Raw genomic sequence first — 15,417 nt, 5'->3', positions numbered from 1 at the left:
GCGGCGTTTCACCTGTGTTCGAATACCTGATCGGGACTGTTCAACCCTGTGATAAGTGACCTTGCCCCCGCCCTTATTTACGGGGAGAGGGGAGAGTGCCTGGAGACCTCTACCAGGTTTTCGTGACCACACCGTGGAACAGTGACTGAATCACGAAAGAACTGCGATATACAGGAAATAGCGACCACTAGAAACTCCAGCTAAGTTCCAGCACCCGTCAACTGCCAGCAGGGGTAATCTCTTGTGCGGATTCAGGGGTTACTGCACAACGAACGCTACGGGGTTTTCGTGAAGTCGCGCTTGCCGCGCAAAGAGTTCTCACACTCAGGATGTGTGGCTGAAGCTCTTTCTGAAGGTTGTACTCTTTCTTTCCCCCCCCCCAGCCCCTCCTCCCGGGGACCATTGGCTCTTCCGCGCTGAGATGGTACGCGTTGAAGGGGAAGAGAATAGCCAAAGCGCCCATGAAACACGAAACGTCGCATTTTCATACAATTCCAGCAGCCGCGACGGTTCGCGGGCACTTCCAGGAATGCACCTGGACTTGGCGATACGCGGCTGCAACACTCTTATGGATCAGACACTGCCGATAGTAGATAGCGTGGGAATTCACTTGCCACACTGCTTGATTCATGCCGGCGCCGCGAGGGCGGGGACGTACCCTCTCTCCTCGCGGGCAGCCGTAGAGACTACTGGAGGAGGGTCCCGCAGCTACACCAGCCTCTCTGTATACTTATTGAAAGCAAGTGAAACGAATACTGCCAGGTTCTTCCGTAAGGTGCGGGAAAAGGACTCGCGGTGACGCGACGGCTACCACCCATGAAAGGTGGTTAGTACTGTGTCGCCTTGAGTGAACCGCGGATCGTGCAGAAAAGTCACTTTGGCAAAGGGTTGATGGCTCTTCTGTGATTAGCTCTTGAGAATGCATAATGGAACGACTAAACACATGCGGCCGCCGTACACTCAAGCCCCGAAACTATTGGGCGCGTCACTGTAGTTGTCATGGGGGACGAAAGCAACCAATTGCCGTTCAACACCGTTCTCGGAGTTTCGCGACCGCCCTTCAACCCAAACGAAGGCGAGTCGAGTTAGTTTAAGAAGTGACCCTAGGTGCCGCCGCTGTTATCACCTTTCCGTCGGGGGTCCAGCCGACAAATGAATACAGGCCAGAAGAGAAAAATAGACCCCCAAGCCAAACGCGCCACTTTCAAAGCAAATGCCCTCTTCTTCGTACAATCCACGCCACATGAGAAACCACAGGCCCCAGATAACTCCGATTTTTCGCATGACGTACATTCATCTGTACACACATTCCGGCGTCGGTGCGCCAACGCACTTGGTATCGGCAGCAGGCTTGCCGATCCTGGCGCACCGAGCAGCGTAGGTTAAGAATACAAAAGATACGCGCAATGAAAGGTACTGCGAGATCGGTAGGAAAACTAGCGCACGGAATCAACATTTACCAACTGCTCTGGAGACACGAATTTACTGGTTGCAGTGAAGGCATTTTCGCACGTGTGCCGAGGGTGAGCGGAGGGGGTGAGGGAGAAGGGTGGAGGGAGATTGAACTTCAGAACGAGTGGCGGAAGCACCCGTAGACCTTCCCTACGATCTCTGAGTCAACCTCCTAAGCATTTTCCCCGCTGAATAAAAAGCATCCTGTTTTTTTTAACATTTCCATGAAGGGAAGACGGACGGGACACGGAAGATGAACGGGATGCCCAGGGCAACTGTGTCTCGTAAGGCGACACGCGGTGCCGCTAGTGTCTCGTGTCCGTGTGCCTCGCGCTACTAACACGCCTAATTTATGGTTGCGCACTTTCCTTCCATGACGACACTTCACCGCCCTGGTGGGACCTTTGGAAAAAGAAGTCCCAGCACGAAGAAACAGCAGCACCGTTTCGAGCCAGGGCAGCTATTGTAAGCTGCATTGCTCTTCGCGCACCTCGTGTGGCTTGAGGCCTCGCTTCGAAAACTCTGATGTCCTGTGGACCCCCCCCTGTCTTACAGCCCTGTGCTCGAGAGGCGGCCGGGGAGTGTGCCGCCGCTACAGGAAATCCATCAAGGAAAGCGTCGAGACCCCAGCCACCCCCCCAGCAACAATCGCAGCATATGGCTGAGTCAGCGGTCCTCTGTGACGTAAAAACGCGACATGCTCGTCGAGAGAAGTTTCGACCTGTAATATTAAAGGTTCCTGTCTGTTTGACGCATGTCTCCAAACGTGCGCGTGCGCTCGTATTGAAAACCCTCGACGGCAGGTGTCTTTGTTCTCAGCGTGGCGCATTTACTTTCTCTTTTATCAGACTGAGACACGAGAACAAAAAATTCTTTTTTGATCCTGTCTTGTGAGTCATCATAAATACTGGGCCCTCGTGCTCCATGGGCGAGCAAGTTGGCTACCATTTCACTTCGTCAGGGCGGTCCACTGCGGCGAGAAGCCTTGCATCGCTTCTTTGTACGTTCAGGTGTCGCCCGCCGTCTTTTCTCCAATTGGGGCGCAATCATTCGAGTCAGCTATTCTTTCGGATATGTTGCGCATTCACAGAATCTGATGCTTCTATGCCCCAGCATTTCGTCGATCAAAACTGACTCCGGGGGCTTACCTTTGGTCTTGAGTCCTCAAGGTAGCATGCAAGAGGCGGGGGACATGAAAAACTGGCCTGTCCTGGCCTTTGAGTCACACGTCAAGACTTTCGCTACCTCCGACGTGGTGAACACCGGCTCTGTCGCGGGCAGCGGGTCTTCGGCGGACGATGCCTTAAACTCTCAAACCCAAGATTCGGCGAAGCTGAACGCGGCCTCCATGGCGGACAGCGTTCCAGTGGAGTCGCCAGACTCCTCCGTCCCGCCCCCCGCGGGAGAGAGCGACTCTGAGAAACAGACACCAAAAATTCTCCAGCCCTCTACAGCCATAGTCAACACTGCGTTCTCGTCCGCGGGCGCATGGGCCGCGCAGTCCGCTGGGCCTCTCCACTTCTTGCAGCCAGTCCGTCCCCAAGCCCTGGTCGATGCGCTTCTGCCTCAGCAGCCGCTTTGTGCTCCCATTCTCGTTCAGAATCTAGCCACATGCGGAGCGGTTCAAAGCTCGCTCGCAGCAGAGACGCATATGCACCCGACGGCTACAGACTCCTGGCACTCACCCGTTTGCGACGAGCCGTCAGGGGCCCTTCAGATTTCTCGCGAGCTTCCCCCGTCGGCAAAAGGAAGCGCACTCGACTTCGGCCTGCCGCTGCGGAACTTCGCCACAGTGAACGAAGTCGCAGTGGGTCCAAACAAACCTGGCGGAGCCATGGAGCCGGCATACGCTGATGAAGGTCCGTCTGACTGGCCAAGCCGTTTGACAGAATTCACGGACTCTATTCGCCGCACAGTTGGAGGCCCAGGCGGTGCAGACCCGAGTGGCAAAGTGCCAGGGGGCAGAGTCGGAGAGACAGCCGATCTGCCATCGGGGGCCTGGGCTCGCTTTCTTCCGGACGTCACTGCGGTCTGGTTCACCTCTGCTGTCACCACGGCTCTCACATTGGGAGCACGGTCGCTGGCACGACCTCATGCGTGAGCAACCCTGTTTTTGCTGGCTGTCGCTACAGATGAAGACGAGCTAGGGAGCTGCGTCTACGTCTGGTCCACGAACTTTCAGCGGAACTCCGACGAAACGACCGCACAGGGGTCGCAGAGAATTACGCTTCCGCAGCCCAACAAGTTTTCCTCGTATCTGCGCATTCTGTCCGTCGCATGCGGACAGTCTCTTGCTGCATTCATCGCGGGTGAGTCAGAGCGAGAACAACAAGGGAAAGCGGGGGGGAGGGGGGCCTGCTCGGTTGACGGGCGGTGCCAACAGGTGACGCGACACACTTCTGGCGTTGGGCTTCTACTGGGAGCTCGGTTTCTGAGGATGGACGTGATACTGTGTATGAATCAACCAGGGTCCTTTCTCCACTACACAGCGATGCAATAGAAACTGCCACGCACCGGAGAACCCATGGGGTCTACTGTGGAGGCTGGAGCACGGCACGAGCTAGAGGATTATCTTCGGCTTCATAAGAACTCCTTGTAGGTAACTCCACCTGTCTGTTGTTGCCATATTCACCCTTTGCGAAAGCGTGAACGGCTGTGTTTTCACAAGGTGCATTGTGTGGCGCGACGTGTTCCCCGCAGCGGACGGCAAAATCTATTGCTGGGACTGGGATCTAACCACCGGAGACCTCCACGCCAGCAGCCCACAACTTCTGGAGGGTGGCAATATTGAGAAGCTGACAATCACACAAGTGTCGTGCGGCGCAAACCACCTCGCCTGCATTACAGGTCAGTTTGGCTCCTGGTTGCCGTCTGCCGCTCCCACAGCTTGACTACCTTGACTGAAAACTTTTCCCACGTTTGCTTTGTGCAAAGAATTTACATGTCACGCCAGCTGTCTCCCTCTACACGTGTAGCGATTGGCTATTCGCCTCGTCATGCGGCACTTGCGTACGCGTTGCTGCATATCAGACAACGGACGGGTCTTCACCTACGGGTCAAACGAACGGGGGCAGCGAGGCATGGCGGACGACAGCTCCTCTTCTCGGTAAGATGTGGTGCTTCTTGGAAAAGGTTACAAAACAAACATTTTTTTCTGTAATTAAAAATACCCGCAGTTTTAACCAATATAAAGGCATGTAGCACTTGGCGTAACTGTGTCATGTGACTGCAGGCCGCAGTGCCGTTGCCAGGTTTAGTTTTTAGGCTTCCTGATTTTTTCTTGCCCAGCCGACTGTTGGAAAGTTCTGCATATCTGGTGATTGCGGAACAGAAGGCACAAACCTCACTGAGACCCTGTCACTGGCATATTGAAAATGTCCATGCTGTTTCTTGCAGACTGGCTGGAGAGATATTTTTCTCATCCCGGGCAAAGCAAGTGTCATGCGGCCCCCGCTACACTCTCGTGGTGATGGGTAAGTTTCGAGGATTGCCGTGTGTTCATTCTTTTGGCGACTTGGATGGGGGGGACGGCGACCGACAAGCGCTCGCTGCTTGCCGTCTACATACATCTCATGCGCCTCAGAATCACATGTCACACTGGTTTTCTTGGCGCGCGCGTACTCAGCGATGCGTCTGGCTCTGCTTTTCCATACTCCCGACGTCTTCTCTTGAAGCTCTTATTCGTTTTAACGAAAAAAAAAAAAAAAGATTCGTTTGTGCGACGCTTGTTGCCCTCAGAGGATGGTCGTCTGTACGGCATGGGAGACGGCGAACATGGAGTCCTCGGAAACGACACAGATAAAGGTAGGTTCACCGAAGCCCCAGTACTCCCCAGTGTAGTACGGTGTGTGACCGCCAGAGGCCGGAAGGCATTGAGCATGCTGCACCACAGTGGGCGGTGACGAAAATGCAGTGAGTACCTGTAAGCTGATGAAGGCAAAAGAGTAGCCTCACCCTTAGGGGACGTCTTCGGTGTGCCTGATGCGTGGGCCTGTGGGCTCTACGAGTGTGCACGCGTCGGCAATGTCCTCCAAAGTGCCGATGAGACCATCGAGGGCCGTGGGCTCTCCAGCCCTTCATGTGGCGCCGCCCAAGTCGGCTTTGGGCAAGAGGCGGCTTTGCGCAGGGCCGCCTGATCTGTGCTCGCTCATGTGCCTTTGTGCATGCCTTCCAGTGGTTCGGATTCCGACCAAGATCGACTTCCAGGACCGCCGCGTCTCCTTCGTGGCAGCAGGTGCTAACCACGCATTAGCGATTACAGGTACGCCGACAATCGTTCATCGTCCACTCCAGGTCCACGAACGCGGCAGCACGTGGACGGTCTTCGTTGCGAAGCCTTCTCGGGGAGGCCTGCGCGCCTTCGAGTCCGCAGCGCCGGCTTTAGTCACCGCAACTATGGATTAGGACGGAGGCCGAACCCACTCGGCAGCAGGAAACGCGCCATGTGCCAACAGATGCGCATTGAGCTGGGGCACGACTTTTGTTTTCAGATCTCGGCAGCACGTACGCCTGGGGACGCAACGACTGCGGCCAACTCGGCCTCGGGCACACTGACGACCGCTGGACTCCTCAAGTGGTAGGTGTCGAAGCCTGCCGACGGCGGGTGTCTGAATGGAGCCTGGAAGGGCGAGGTTGGTAGGGGGCTGGAGAGGGGAGGTCTCAGCTCACAGAGGGCTTGCACACGAGAAAGCAGAGGTGCTCGCCGTGTGTCCGCGACGTGTCGCTCTGTGCTTTTTTAGCCAGTCCTCTCCCCTTCTGCGACGTTGAGCGAGGCGCGACTCGCGAGCTGTCCCCTTCGGCTGTGAAAATGATTTGCAGGTGTGCGAGCTGTCCGGCCACAAGACAGTCTTCGTCGCCGCCCAGGCCGCGAGCGTGGCTTTAACAAAAGAGAAGAAACTGTTTGCGTGGGGGACGACTTCCTTACTATCTCCCACGATGGTTTTCTCACAAGCGTTCCGAGACGTTGCCCTCGGCGATGCTCTCTTTTGCCTGTCCGACGAAGGCGGCGAACAATCCGTTTTAGTCACCCCTTTGTCTGAGCTTCGCTCTGCCACGTCCACGTCGAGCTGCACGCGAGTGAGCGCGTCTGGAGTCACCCAACTCTCGGCTGCTCCCGGCGTCCTCCTCGCTGTGGGCCCGCCGACAGACGACGGCGACGACTCGCAAGCGGCCAAGCAAGTCGAGGACTGCGCTGCGGCGCTCTCTTGGCCTAGTACGGCTGCAGGACCAACTGCAGGTGGGAGCGCCGAGGCCTTCCTCGGATCGCCAGTGCGTGCTCTGAGCTCGGAGCAGCCACTCCCCCTCAAAAGCGCTCTGCGGCGATTCTCCGAGGGCTACCACACAAGCGCGTCGCGCTCCTCCTCACTGAGTAGCGAGAGATCCCGCAAGCGAGTAACTTTCGCGGATACGGTCTCAATGCTGTGCATCGAGCAGCAGCCGCAACGCGACTCTTGCGAGGCCTCTCCCCCTGCCGCGTCGGGAGCCTCTGCCGAGCGAACGGCCAACCCCGTCAAAAACGCGTCGAAGCGCGTGGCGGCGGCTGCTTCGGCATCCTGCGGACAGCGGCAGAAGACCGCGGACACTAAACCTCGCGCTCGTTCGGCAAGCCCTGCGCCTCGCTCCGCTGGCAAACGAGTGTCTGCCTCTGCGTCGCTTGCGTCTCGGCAGCAGATGCCTTGCCTGCGGGCTGCGAAAGCGGCGTCGAACGCTGCGGTCGCAAACAGCGCCGGCGACGTCGATTCCAAAGCTAGCAAAGGCAACAAGAAACAAACGCACTCCACTTCGGGGACCTCCACGGGTAAGTCGACTGCGACCTCTGAACGCCAGGGCAACGCCGAAGCCTCTTGCCACCAGGTGGAAACCAAAAGCCAACTTCGACGATCCCTTGAGGGCGCGCTGTCTCTGCTGCACGCTGTGACTGCTAAAGCGGCAGAATCCGGACCCAGGCCGCGGGACGCCAGCTCTGTAGTCCCTGCTACCAGTGGGCTGACGCCGACGGCAGGACAGCCGGGATGCCCAGCGCCAACTGGCGAATCAAAGAAAGCGGAAAAACCGGTTGCAATGGCAGCCGACGATGAGCTGTCGGGGGCGACCACTGCAGACGACGCCTTAACTCCCAGCGGCGGTTCGACGCCGGAGTTTGGATGCGTCAACTCGGTCTACGTTGGCGGAAGTCCCATGCCTTCGAACAACCCCTTGGGGTCTGCTGCGGGCGCCCCCACGGGCGCAGTGGGCGGGTTGCCCGGCTCCAGGACTGCGACTGCCGGCTGCGCGATGGGCACTCCAGTCCCACAGCCCACCCTGGCGGGGCACGCCGGAAGCCACCTGGTTGGGCCCTTGCTCCACGGCGCTTGCAGTCAGCAGGCAGCCCTGCAGTCGCTGCGAACGCCGCTGCAGTACGAGAGTGCGGCGCTTCCGCAGGCGCCTCAAGGAGCCTCGCACACTCCATCCGTCCCGAGTGTCCCTGAAGCTTCGCCGACGCCGGCAGCAGCGCCCCGAGTGGTCCCGACAGTGGGCGCGCAGTCAGAGCTGGAGGCCACGCAACAGCTCTCCGACGACTTGGCATCTGCGTTCGCCCAGCCGCAGCAACGGCTCTCGGCAGTGGGGACGCCGACACCAGATGTCCCCCCTTTCAGGCTCTCTGTGCAGCAGCCCGACGAGCAGCACAGTGTGGGCTCCCATGCCCCCTTCGCCCCCGTGCCTCTTGGCGGACAGCTCTCAGGAATGTTCGCTGCCAACTCGCCGACTGAGTGGAGCGATCGGACGGGCCTCGTCCAAGGGCAGCCGGGCGCTCGGCCTTTGGCACTGGGCAACATGGCAAACCCTTGTGGAACAACTCCAGGCTGGGCCCCGTCGCCTAACGCGCCATTCCCGCCAAACCAGAATTGCTTCAGTCATGCAGAGATGCTTTACCGCCAGCGGCAACTCGGGTCGCCCTTCCTGCCCGACCCCGACTTTGCTCGTCTGTTTGACGTCTCCGACATGGTCAAGAAGCAGAAAGAGTTCCGCGAGATTCGAAACGCACTGTGTGTGTAAGTCAGGGAACCACACATGAAGCAGAGTGTGCAGGGAACCATGTGGGAGTTTGAGACAGGTTGTTGCCAGGTGGAGTTTTTTCCTGTTAAGCGGGGTGTGCTCAGGGGATATCACCAGGCCCCACAATGGGTGACGCCTCCCATCTGGTTCGCCGTTCCGTTTGTTTGCCTTATGACCAGGGCGCGGGAGGACATGATGGAAGCGGAGAGAGAAAAGGAAGAGCTGCGCCGAGAACTGCGAGAGGCGAAGACAGCCTTGAAAGACGCCAACGCAAAAATCGTAGGCAATCACGCTTGCCGCTTCGTCACGAGATAACCCGCAGGCATCGCGGAGTCAGTCGCAGGCTTCATATTCATCACGGCTGATCAGTCGTCGCTGCTTATTCTGTAAATGTCCGCTCGCGCCGTGTACGAGCCTTCCTGAGTCGAGTGTCATGAATCCCCTTGTCGACTGCGGACTTTTTTTGTTGCCCACAGGCGAGATCGACCGAGGCTCAAGGCATCCTCGAAAGAGCTGTAGCGGTGCAGAAGAAGAGAATTCAGAGTCTGCAGGACGAGCTTGACGAAGAAGCTCAGCAGAATCACAAGGACCTCACGCAAGTGCTCCAGGTCAGGCCCTCCGCGACTTCATTGGTTTGCTTTTCTTACAGATGGCTGTTGGTTCGATTAAATTACCGCATTCAGATAACTTCGGGTACACGATTTCTCTTCCTCGTCTCCTAACCCGCGGATCGCTTGAACGCGTCTTCCCTCGCTGACCCTTGTGCATGCGTGCAGAAGCTGACATTCGCAGAACAAGAGAAAACGAAAATAGCTCTTTCTCTCGCGGCCGCGCAGGAGTCAATCCAAAGGTAAGTCCGTCGCAAACTCGCTCTGCAGCTTCCCAGCAGAAGGCCCTCGTGCATTCGCGGCATGATTTAGCCCTGACATCGTCGTTAGCGTGTTGTGTCCTGTCATGTGCAGTCTCCAGAAACATAAGTCGACGCAGGTGAGCCTCACTTCTGCCTTGCCAAGGGGGCTGCGCGGCGAAGACTGAGAGGGGGCGGTCACCCTGTCTGGCACCGGGGTGGTCCCCGCCGTGAAAGCTTCTATCTGTTCCACGCAGAGGGCACCGATGCCACTCGCGCGGGCCTCCACTGTGTCAATTTGTCGCCACCTGTGCTTATTTTATCCAGGAGAGACTGGAACGCGAAGCTGCGGCTCTGAGGCAGCAACTGAGAAACCAGAAAGAGGAACAGGTGAGCGTCCCCGTGTGTCTGCCCTCGACCCCGCAGGCGGCGTACACTCTGCAGTCCTCTGCCAGCGCCCACTGTGACTCTGCGTGCGAGGAAACCGGCTTCTGTGTGTCGACTCCAACAGAGCGTGCCAGTCCCTCGGAGTCCACGTATAAGCTTCGTTCAAACAGAGAAGTTTGAGTCATTACGGACGTTTTCGCTGTCGGAATGTACCTCGATACAGGCGCAGCAGATGAAGCAGGCTGAGGAGGCGATAGGCGAGTGGCGCGACTCTCACACAAAGCTTCAGGAGGCCTTGGAGGAGGCCGAACTCGGGCGCAAAACGGAAGTCAGCGAGCTCCAGACGGAGATTGACCGGTGAGTTTCGTACTGGGTATTTGAGCCGCATGCACTTGGTTTCTATCCCAGTACCCCCGGCAGTACCAGGACCAATGCTGTAAGGAGCAAACTGCCACGTTTTCTCGTGTGCGATCTCACCCCAGAAACTGTTATTGAGCATAGAGACTCAACTGGTCGGTGGTCGCATTGGCGTTGTGTTGGTTCAGGCTCCAAGCCCAAGCAAAGGAAATGGAAGAGGAGACGAAGCGACTCAGGGAGCAAGCAGACGACGCCACCCAGTCGCGACTCCAGTCCGGTACGGAGACCACAATTCGCGAGCAACCGGCGGCCTACACCGCGGTCGCGCTGAGGGGTCACGCGGCCTAGATTTCAATGTCTCACGTTCTCACTCGTGTGGTCTCCACCGCGAACTCTCAGAGCATCCTTTGTGCATAGAGAGAAGAGGGGCGTCTCTTGTTTTTGACGCAGGGCGTTTGCGGATGAATTCTGTCGTGTCGTGTGTGGATTCCCGCGTCGACCTCGCGCGCGGGTCCATGCGTCCTCGCTCTCCAGGGGTGGCGTCAGCTGTTCCTCTCGGCGTGAGGCCGCTTCTCGCCGTATGTTGGCGAAGCGACAGAACCTGCGCTTTCTCACGATGGAGTTTTTTCCCTGCAGAGCGACAACGCCGAGCAGCTGCGGAGGAAAAACTGGACGAACTCGAGGTGGCAATGAACGAGCTTGCGGCCGATTTCGCGGCGAGCAAGCGGTCAAACACGCGGCAGAAGCGCGAGCTCGACGGGTGAGTGCTCCGTCTGGCATCGCCCCGGGCAAGAGACAGCGTGGCAGCACGGTCACAGGGGGTCAGCGGGACCCAAGCCTCCCGATGTATGTGCCGACGTCCGAGGACGAACGTTAACGCTGCGTTGCACTTGGAATGATGTGCATGCATCTTTTCAGCTTGGCAGAGGAGAAGAAACGCGCACTCGAGGAGAACGAAGACCTGCGAGACGAACTTCAGCGGTGAGTTGTTCACACAGCACTGGCAAGTCAGTCTAAGCCTGCCACTCATGCAGTGCTGGAGGGAGGGGGGAAGGAGGGGGGGGATAGTTGGATTGAAGTCCTTGCATATATATCTTTTACATCCTCTTCACGGTGGCTGCTGCGGCTGGGACCGCGGCCTCGAATATTGAGGGACTGGATCCTCGATTTTTAGAGCCACAAAAACACTCGCAGCCGCAAAGATAGAGCGTGCCATGATATCCTCTACGCTGCTGCGCAGGGCAAGAGATGAAGCAGCAAAACAAGAGACTCTTCTGGGAGAACTCCGGACCGAGATTCGAGAGTAAGTGTCTCCGCACCGGTGGAATTGGGTTGTTCGATGCGCGTTTTGGTGGTCAGACTGACGGACAGCTTCTCGTTGCGATTAGAGTGCGCTCTCTAACACACATGCAAGCACGATTGTTTTGCCTCATTTTTTTCAGGCTGCAAACAACCGTGTCTGGCGCGGAAGCAGCGAAGACGCAGTAAGTGCGGCACAAAGCCTGATGCTCAGGAACTAGGAACGGCATCAAAAGGGATAGCGCGGGACGGACAGGAATGCACACGTTTGTTTGAGGCGGATCGATTGTCTTTGCAGGCACCTTCAAGCAATTGAGAGGCTCGAGGAGAAAGTGGAAGAACTCACCGAGGAGCTTTCATGGTAAGACTAAGCTCATCCTTACAATGGGCTCGGCAGCCCGGCCGCAGCATGCGACTTTGTCCAGTCGCTGACGCCTCCCCCGTCCGGCTCTGCTTTCACTTTGACTGCCTCGTGTCGGGTTTTGCGTGCAGCTGCAAAGAGGCTCTTGCGGATAAACAAGATGAACTTCAGAGAATTGGAAAGGTGAGACAGCAGAGGCCGACCCGCCGCGATGAGTGGGGAATTTCTTTCCCCAGCGAGGGCTGACGGCTTACCTGTCGCACCCGCCATGTTAGGTGTTAGGGTTTAGGGTTGCGTAGAACGCGGTGGTGCGCTGTCGGCGGGGGTTTCTGAGGAGTTTCATGACCCTGATTTCTTCTCGCGCCGCTTCGGCAACCACATCTACCTTGAGCCACCCTGAGCCTTGTAATTGCAGCCATAGCGAACCGACCTCCTCGTTGGTGACGCTGCCGCGCCAAAGGCGTCGTTTATATTGTGAGTCACGTGCCTGGGTGCTGCGTTGCTTTGCGGTCTCTTTCAGCTGCCAGCAGACTCCTCACTAGGTGCGGAAGACCACCCCTGCAGGGAATGCAGCAGCTTGACGACCCAGTTGAACTTGGTTTCAGACCAGAGAGATAAGGTAAGGAGACATCTCTCGACAAACCTCCATCATCGGCGGTTTTTTCCCGTCGAATGCCCTGGACCGTTAGACAGCTCGAGGAAAGTGGAAGAGCTCCGACAAATTCGCTGCTTTGCTCTTGGCGCCTTCCGTTCTTCAGATGAACGCACAAGTTGAGGCCCTGCAATCCGACCTCGGCGCCCACCAGAACGCGGCGCGAGAGCAGCAGGTTGCTATCCACGAGCTTCAAATGGAGCTGAGTCTTGTGAAGCAACGCCAAGGAAACGAGCTGAAGTCTCTTGCCGAGCAGGTACTACTTATGGCGTCAAGCGCCGCTGCGATGCCGCGGGCTCCACAGCTGACAAAGAAATCCGTAGAGACAGACTGACGGATGACGTCCCCGTTTTCCACGGGTGCCCAGCAGCCATTAGTCGACAGATTTTGCTCCTGTCGTTGCGAATGCCATCAAAAAAGGACGGTTTCCGTAGCCCGCCGGGTTTGGCGCGAGCAAGTCAGCCTGAAGCAGAGGTTTTTGGCTGCCTGCGTTTGTTCAGAGAAGCCAGATGGAGGAAAAGCTGCGAGATGTGGAGGCGGTGAAAGAAGGTGAGAAGGGCGACTCGCGTGCGTGCGATGCAACCCGCAGCCTGAGAAGAGGAACCCACGAGCCGGAAGGCAGCCTTCTAATGCAGGCAGTTTGAAGACGGTTTTCTCTGCTTGACTCGGCCTGCTTGTGCGCTCAGAACTCGAAGGGAATCTCGCGTCGCTGCAGGAGGAAGTGGGGAGCTTGAGAAAGGACGAAGAAGAGCGGAGGATAAAGGAGCGCGTGGTCTTATCGCAGGTACGTCAAACCGCTGTGCGTGGACCGACAGGCAGCTCGCCAAGCCAGGCAGCAGGTCTCAGTCGGAGGTCCGGAGTGCAACCATTCACCGTTTCATATCTACACTCTGTAGAACTATATAGAAATTATTTCAGAAAGTTGCCCACATTACATCCATTCTGTGAGTGGATTAACTGTTGTAAGGCAGGCCAGGGATTACAGATCAGATAAAATTGGGAGTTCTAGTCGGGGGATTGTATCAACACCCCTCTACAGGGTGGTGAATGCTCGCCCGCGCGACGGGCTGCAGACAAACTTGCCTCACTGTCTGTCCGTGTCGGTCTTTTTCAGCTCGATCAGCTCTTCCAAGTCCTTCGGCATCACCGAGATCTCGAGGCGCCCGCGAGGGCTCAGGGGGACGGCGAACCTCAAAACGGGCCTGAGGCGGCATTCACCGAGTTCCTTGCGCTCGCAGAAGCCAAGGCAACGACGCCGTGGAGCTTCGAAGAAGTGCACTCTGTCTGCGAAAAATGGAACATTGCTCTCTTCGTCGATACCGAGCTCCACATTATTCGGGAAAAACTGTTCGACCTGTAAGCACTGAATGTTTTGCTTCCTGCGCCACTAGTGAAACAGGTGCCGCTGGCTTGATGTCCGCGATCGCCCCCAGCGCTGGGGGGAAGAGGTGTGTGGCGGTCTCAGTGATGGCTGACTGGCTCCGTCCGACACACAACAAGAACAAATATCGGGTGAACGCGAATCGACGAGCTTGTTATGTGCGTGCACTGGTGGTTTCAGGATGCGAAAGGAGCGCGAGTTGAAGAGTCGCCTGGCTGAGGTGAATGAAAGCCAAGAAAAGGAACTTGAGTGAGTCGAGACGCTTCAGGTCGCTTCTGACGGCGGTGCCTTGCGAATCATCACAGTCAGCTCAGACTGTGGACGTTTGAGTGCTCAGTGTTCTCCCTTCTATGCGTCCCATGTGTCGGGCGACGTGTACTTTTTCCACAGGGCTCAGCAAAGGATTGAAGAACTCGAGGCGAAGCTCCGGCGGACGCAGCAAGACGCCGAGCGAAGTGAAAAGAAGATGCAAGAAGCTCAGCAGGTGCGTTCTGACTGCTGCATGCAGAGCGCATTTCTACTTTTCTCTAGGGGCACTGCGGTATCTGTCTTGGTGGGGGGCTTGTAGCCCCGAAACGATCCCGCGCTCTCCGGCGCCGACAGTGTGCAGCGTGTTTGCCCCTGTGTTCGCGCGCGGAAATACTCGCTGTCTCGTATGCATCTTGACCATGCTTTAGGCTGGAAACTGGTCGACCGCGCGTTTTCTGGAGCAGCAGAAGTACTTCGAGATGGAGCTGGGCATCACGAAGCGAGTAAGGCTCTTCTTGGGAGAGATGCTGTGGATCTAGCATACGTCTACCTCGTGGTGACACTGCAGAAACCGTCGTTCGCTCTCTCTTTTCCACCTTCTCTCGATAAGCTCGATTCGGCATGCAGTATCTTAGAATTTTCAGGCGGTAGGCACCTCTGAGCAGTTCGCCACTGAATTTCTCCGGTGTTTTCTTCTTTGTGACTTGGCTTCTCAGCGATTGACCGAGTGCCGCACGGAGGTGCATCAGCTCAGGACCCGCAACAGCGCGCTGCTCCTGGATTTAACGAAGCAGGAAGAGCGGATTGCGAACCTGATCAAGCAGAACGAACGCCTGGCCGCGCGGCGCCGGCAAGTTCGTTCAGAGACTGTGGACCGCTCGCCGACGACGAGCACCACAAGCGGCTGCTCGGTCGAGCACGGATCCTCAACGCCTGCTTTTCCCCTCAAAGGAGCCTTAGAAGAAGACGCAAGTTCCCGTCTTGCTCTCGCCGGCGAGCTCTCCTCTGCCGGGCGGCGAAGTGGGGACAGCCGCGGCGCCCGCCTCGAGCCGGCCTTCGTCCAGTGATGCCCTAGGGGGCGCATGCGCCATTCGCGCCGAGACGGTTTTCTCGAGGGAGTCACCCTCGAGAGGCGTCCACGCGAAGAAACTATCTAAACCTAGAACTGCCGCCGCGGAAAATCCTGTGGCAGTCCGTCAGTTGTGATCTGAGTGGTGTTGCACGCCCTGTCATACCTGACCATGCTATGGAACTTATGAAAAACCGCTATATGAGGAGGACTCGATTTTGAATTTGCGGGGTGAGGAGTAGGCAAACGGCGGGTGCAGGCAGTCTTATAATTTACTTGTCAACGCTCTCGATGTGTACGGATTTTCGTGTTTTGCTCATGTTACCTG

The 15,417-nt window shown here is 57.2% G+C and overlaps 1 protein-coding gene across 1 annotated transcript; it reads left to right on the top strand.

The window, feature by feature from the left end:
- Window positions 1-2,548: 2,548 nt before the first annotated feature.
- BESB_057640 (regulator of chromosome condensation (RCC1) repeat-containing protein) lies at window positions 2,549-15,087 on the top strand (the record flags this gene model as incomplete). The annotated part of the gene is made up of 31 exons (XM_029364199.1): window positions 2,549-3,311; window positions 3,585-3,761; window positions 4,153-4,299; window positions 4,483-4,558; window positions 4,849-4,925; window positions 5,191-5,256; window positions 5,627-5,713; window positions 5,943-6,028; window positions 6,271-8,483; window positions 8,667-8,766; window positions 8,964-9,095; window positions 9,264-9,337; window positions 9,450-9,474; window positions 9,662-9,724; window positions 9,945-10,078; window positions 10,267-10,355; window positions 10,715-10,838; window positions 10,997-11,059; window positions 11,319-11,381; window positions 11,521-11,562; window positions 11,676-11,738; window positions 11,870-11,921; window positions 12,259-12,357; window positions 12,497-12,646; window positions 12,891-12,939; window positions 13,077-13,174; window positions 13,505-13,746; window positions 13,952-14,020; window positions 14,162-14,255; window positions 14,449-14,523; window positions 14,737-15,087. 31 exons carry the CDS (start codon window positions 2,549-2,551, stop codon window positions 15,085-15,087), a joined length of 5,943 nt encoding a protein of 1,980 aa, XP_029220122.1.
- Between the last annotated feature and the right edge of the window lie 330 nt (window positions 15,088-15,417).

The sequence above is a fragment of the Besnoitia besnoiti genome, chromosome IV, assembly GCF_002563875.1.
Source record: "Besnoitia besnoiti strain Bb-Ger1 chromosome IV, whole genome shotgun sequence".
In the NCBI taxonomy this organism is placed as follows: Eukaryota; Apicomplexa; class Conoidasida; order Eucoccidiorida; family Sarcocystidae; genus Besnoitia; species Besnoitia besnoiti.
This window is presented reverse-complemented; position numbering and strand designations above follow the sequence as displayed.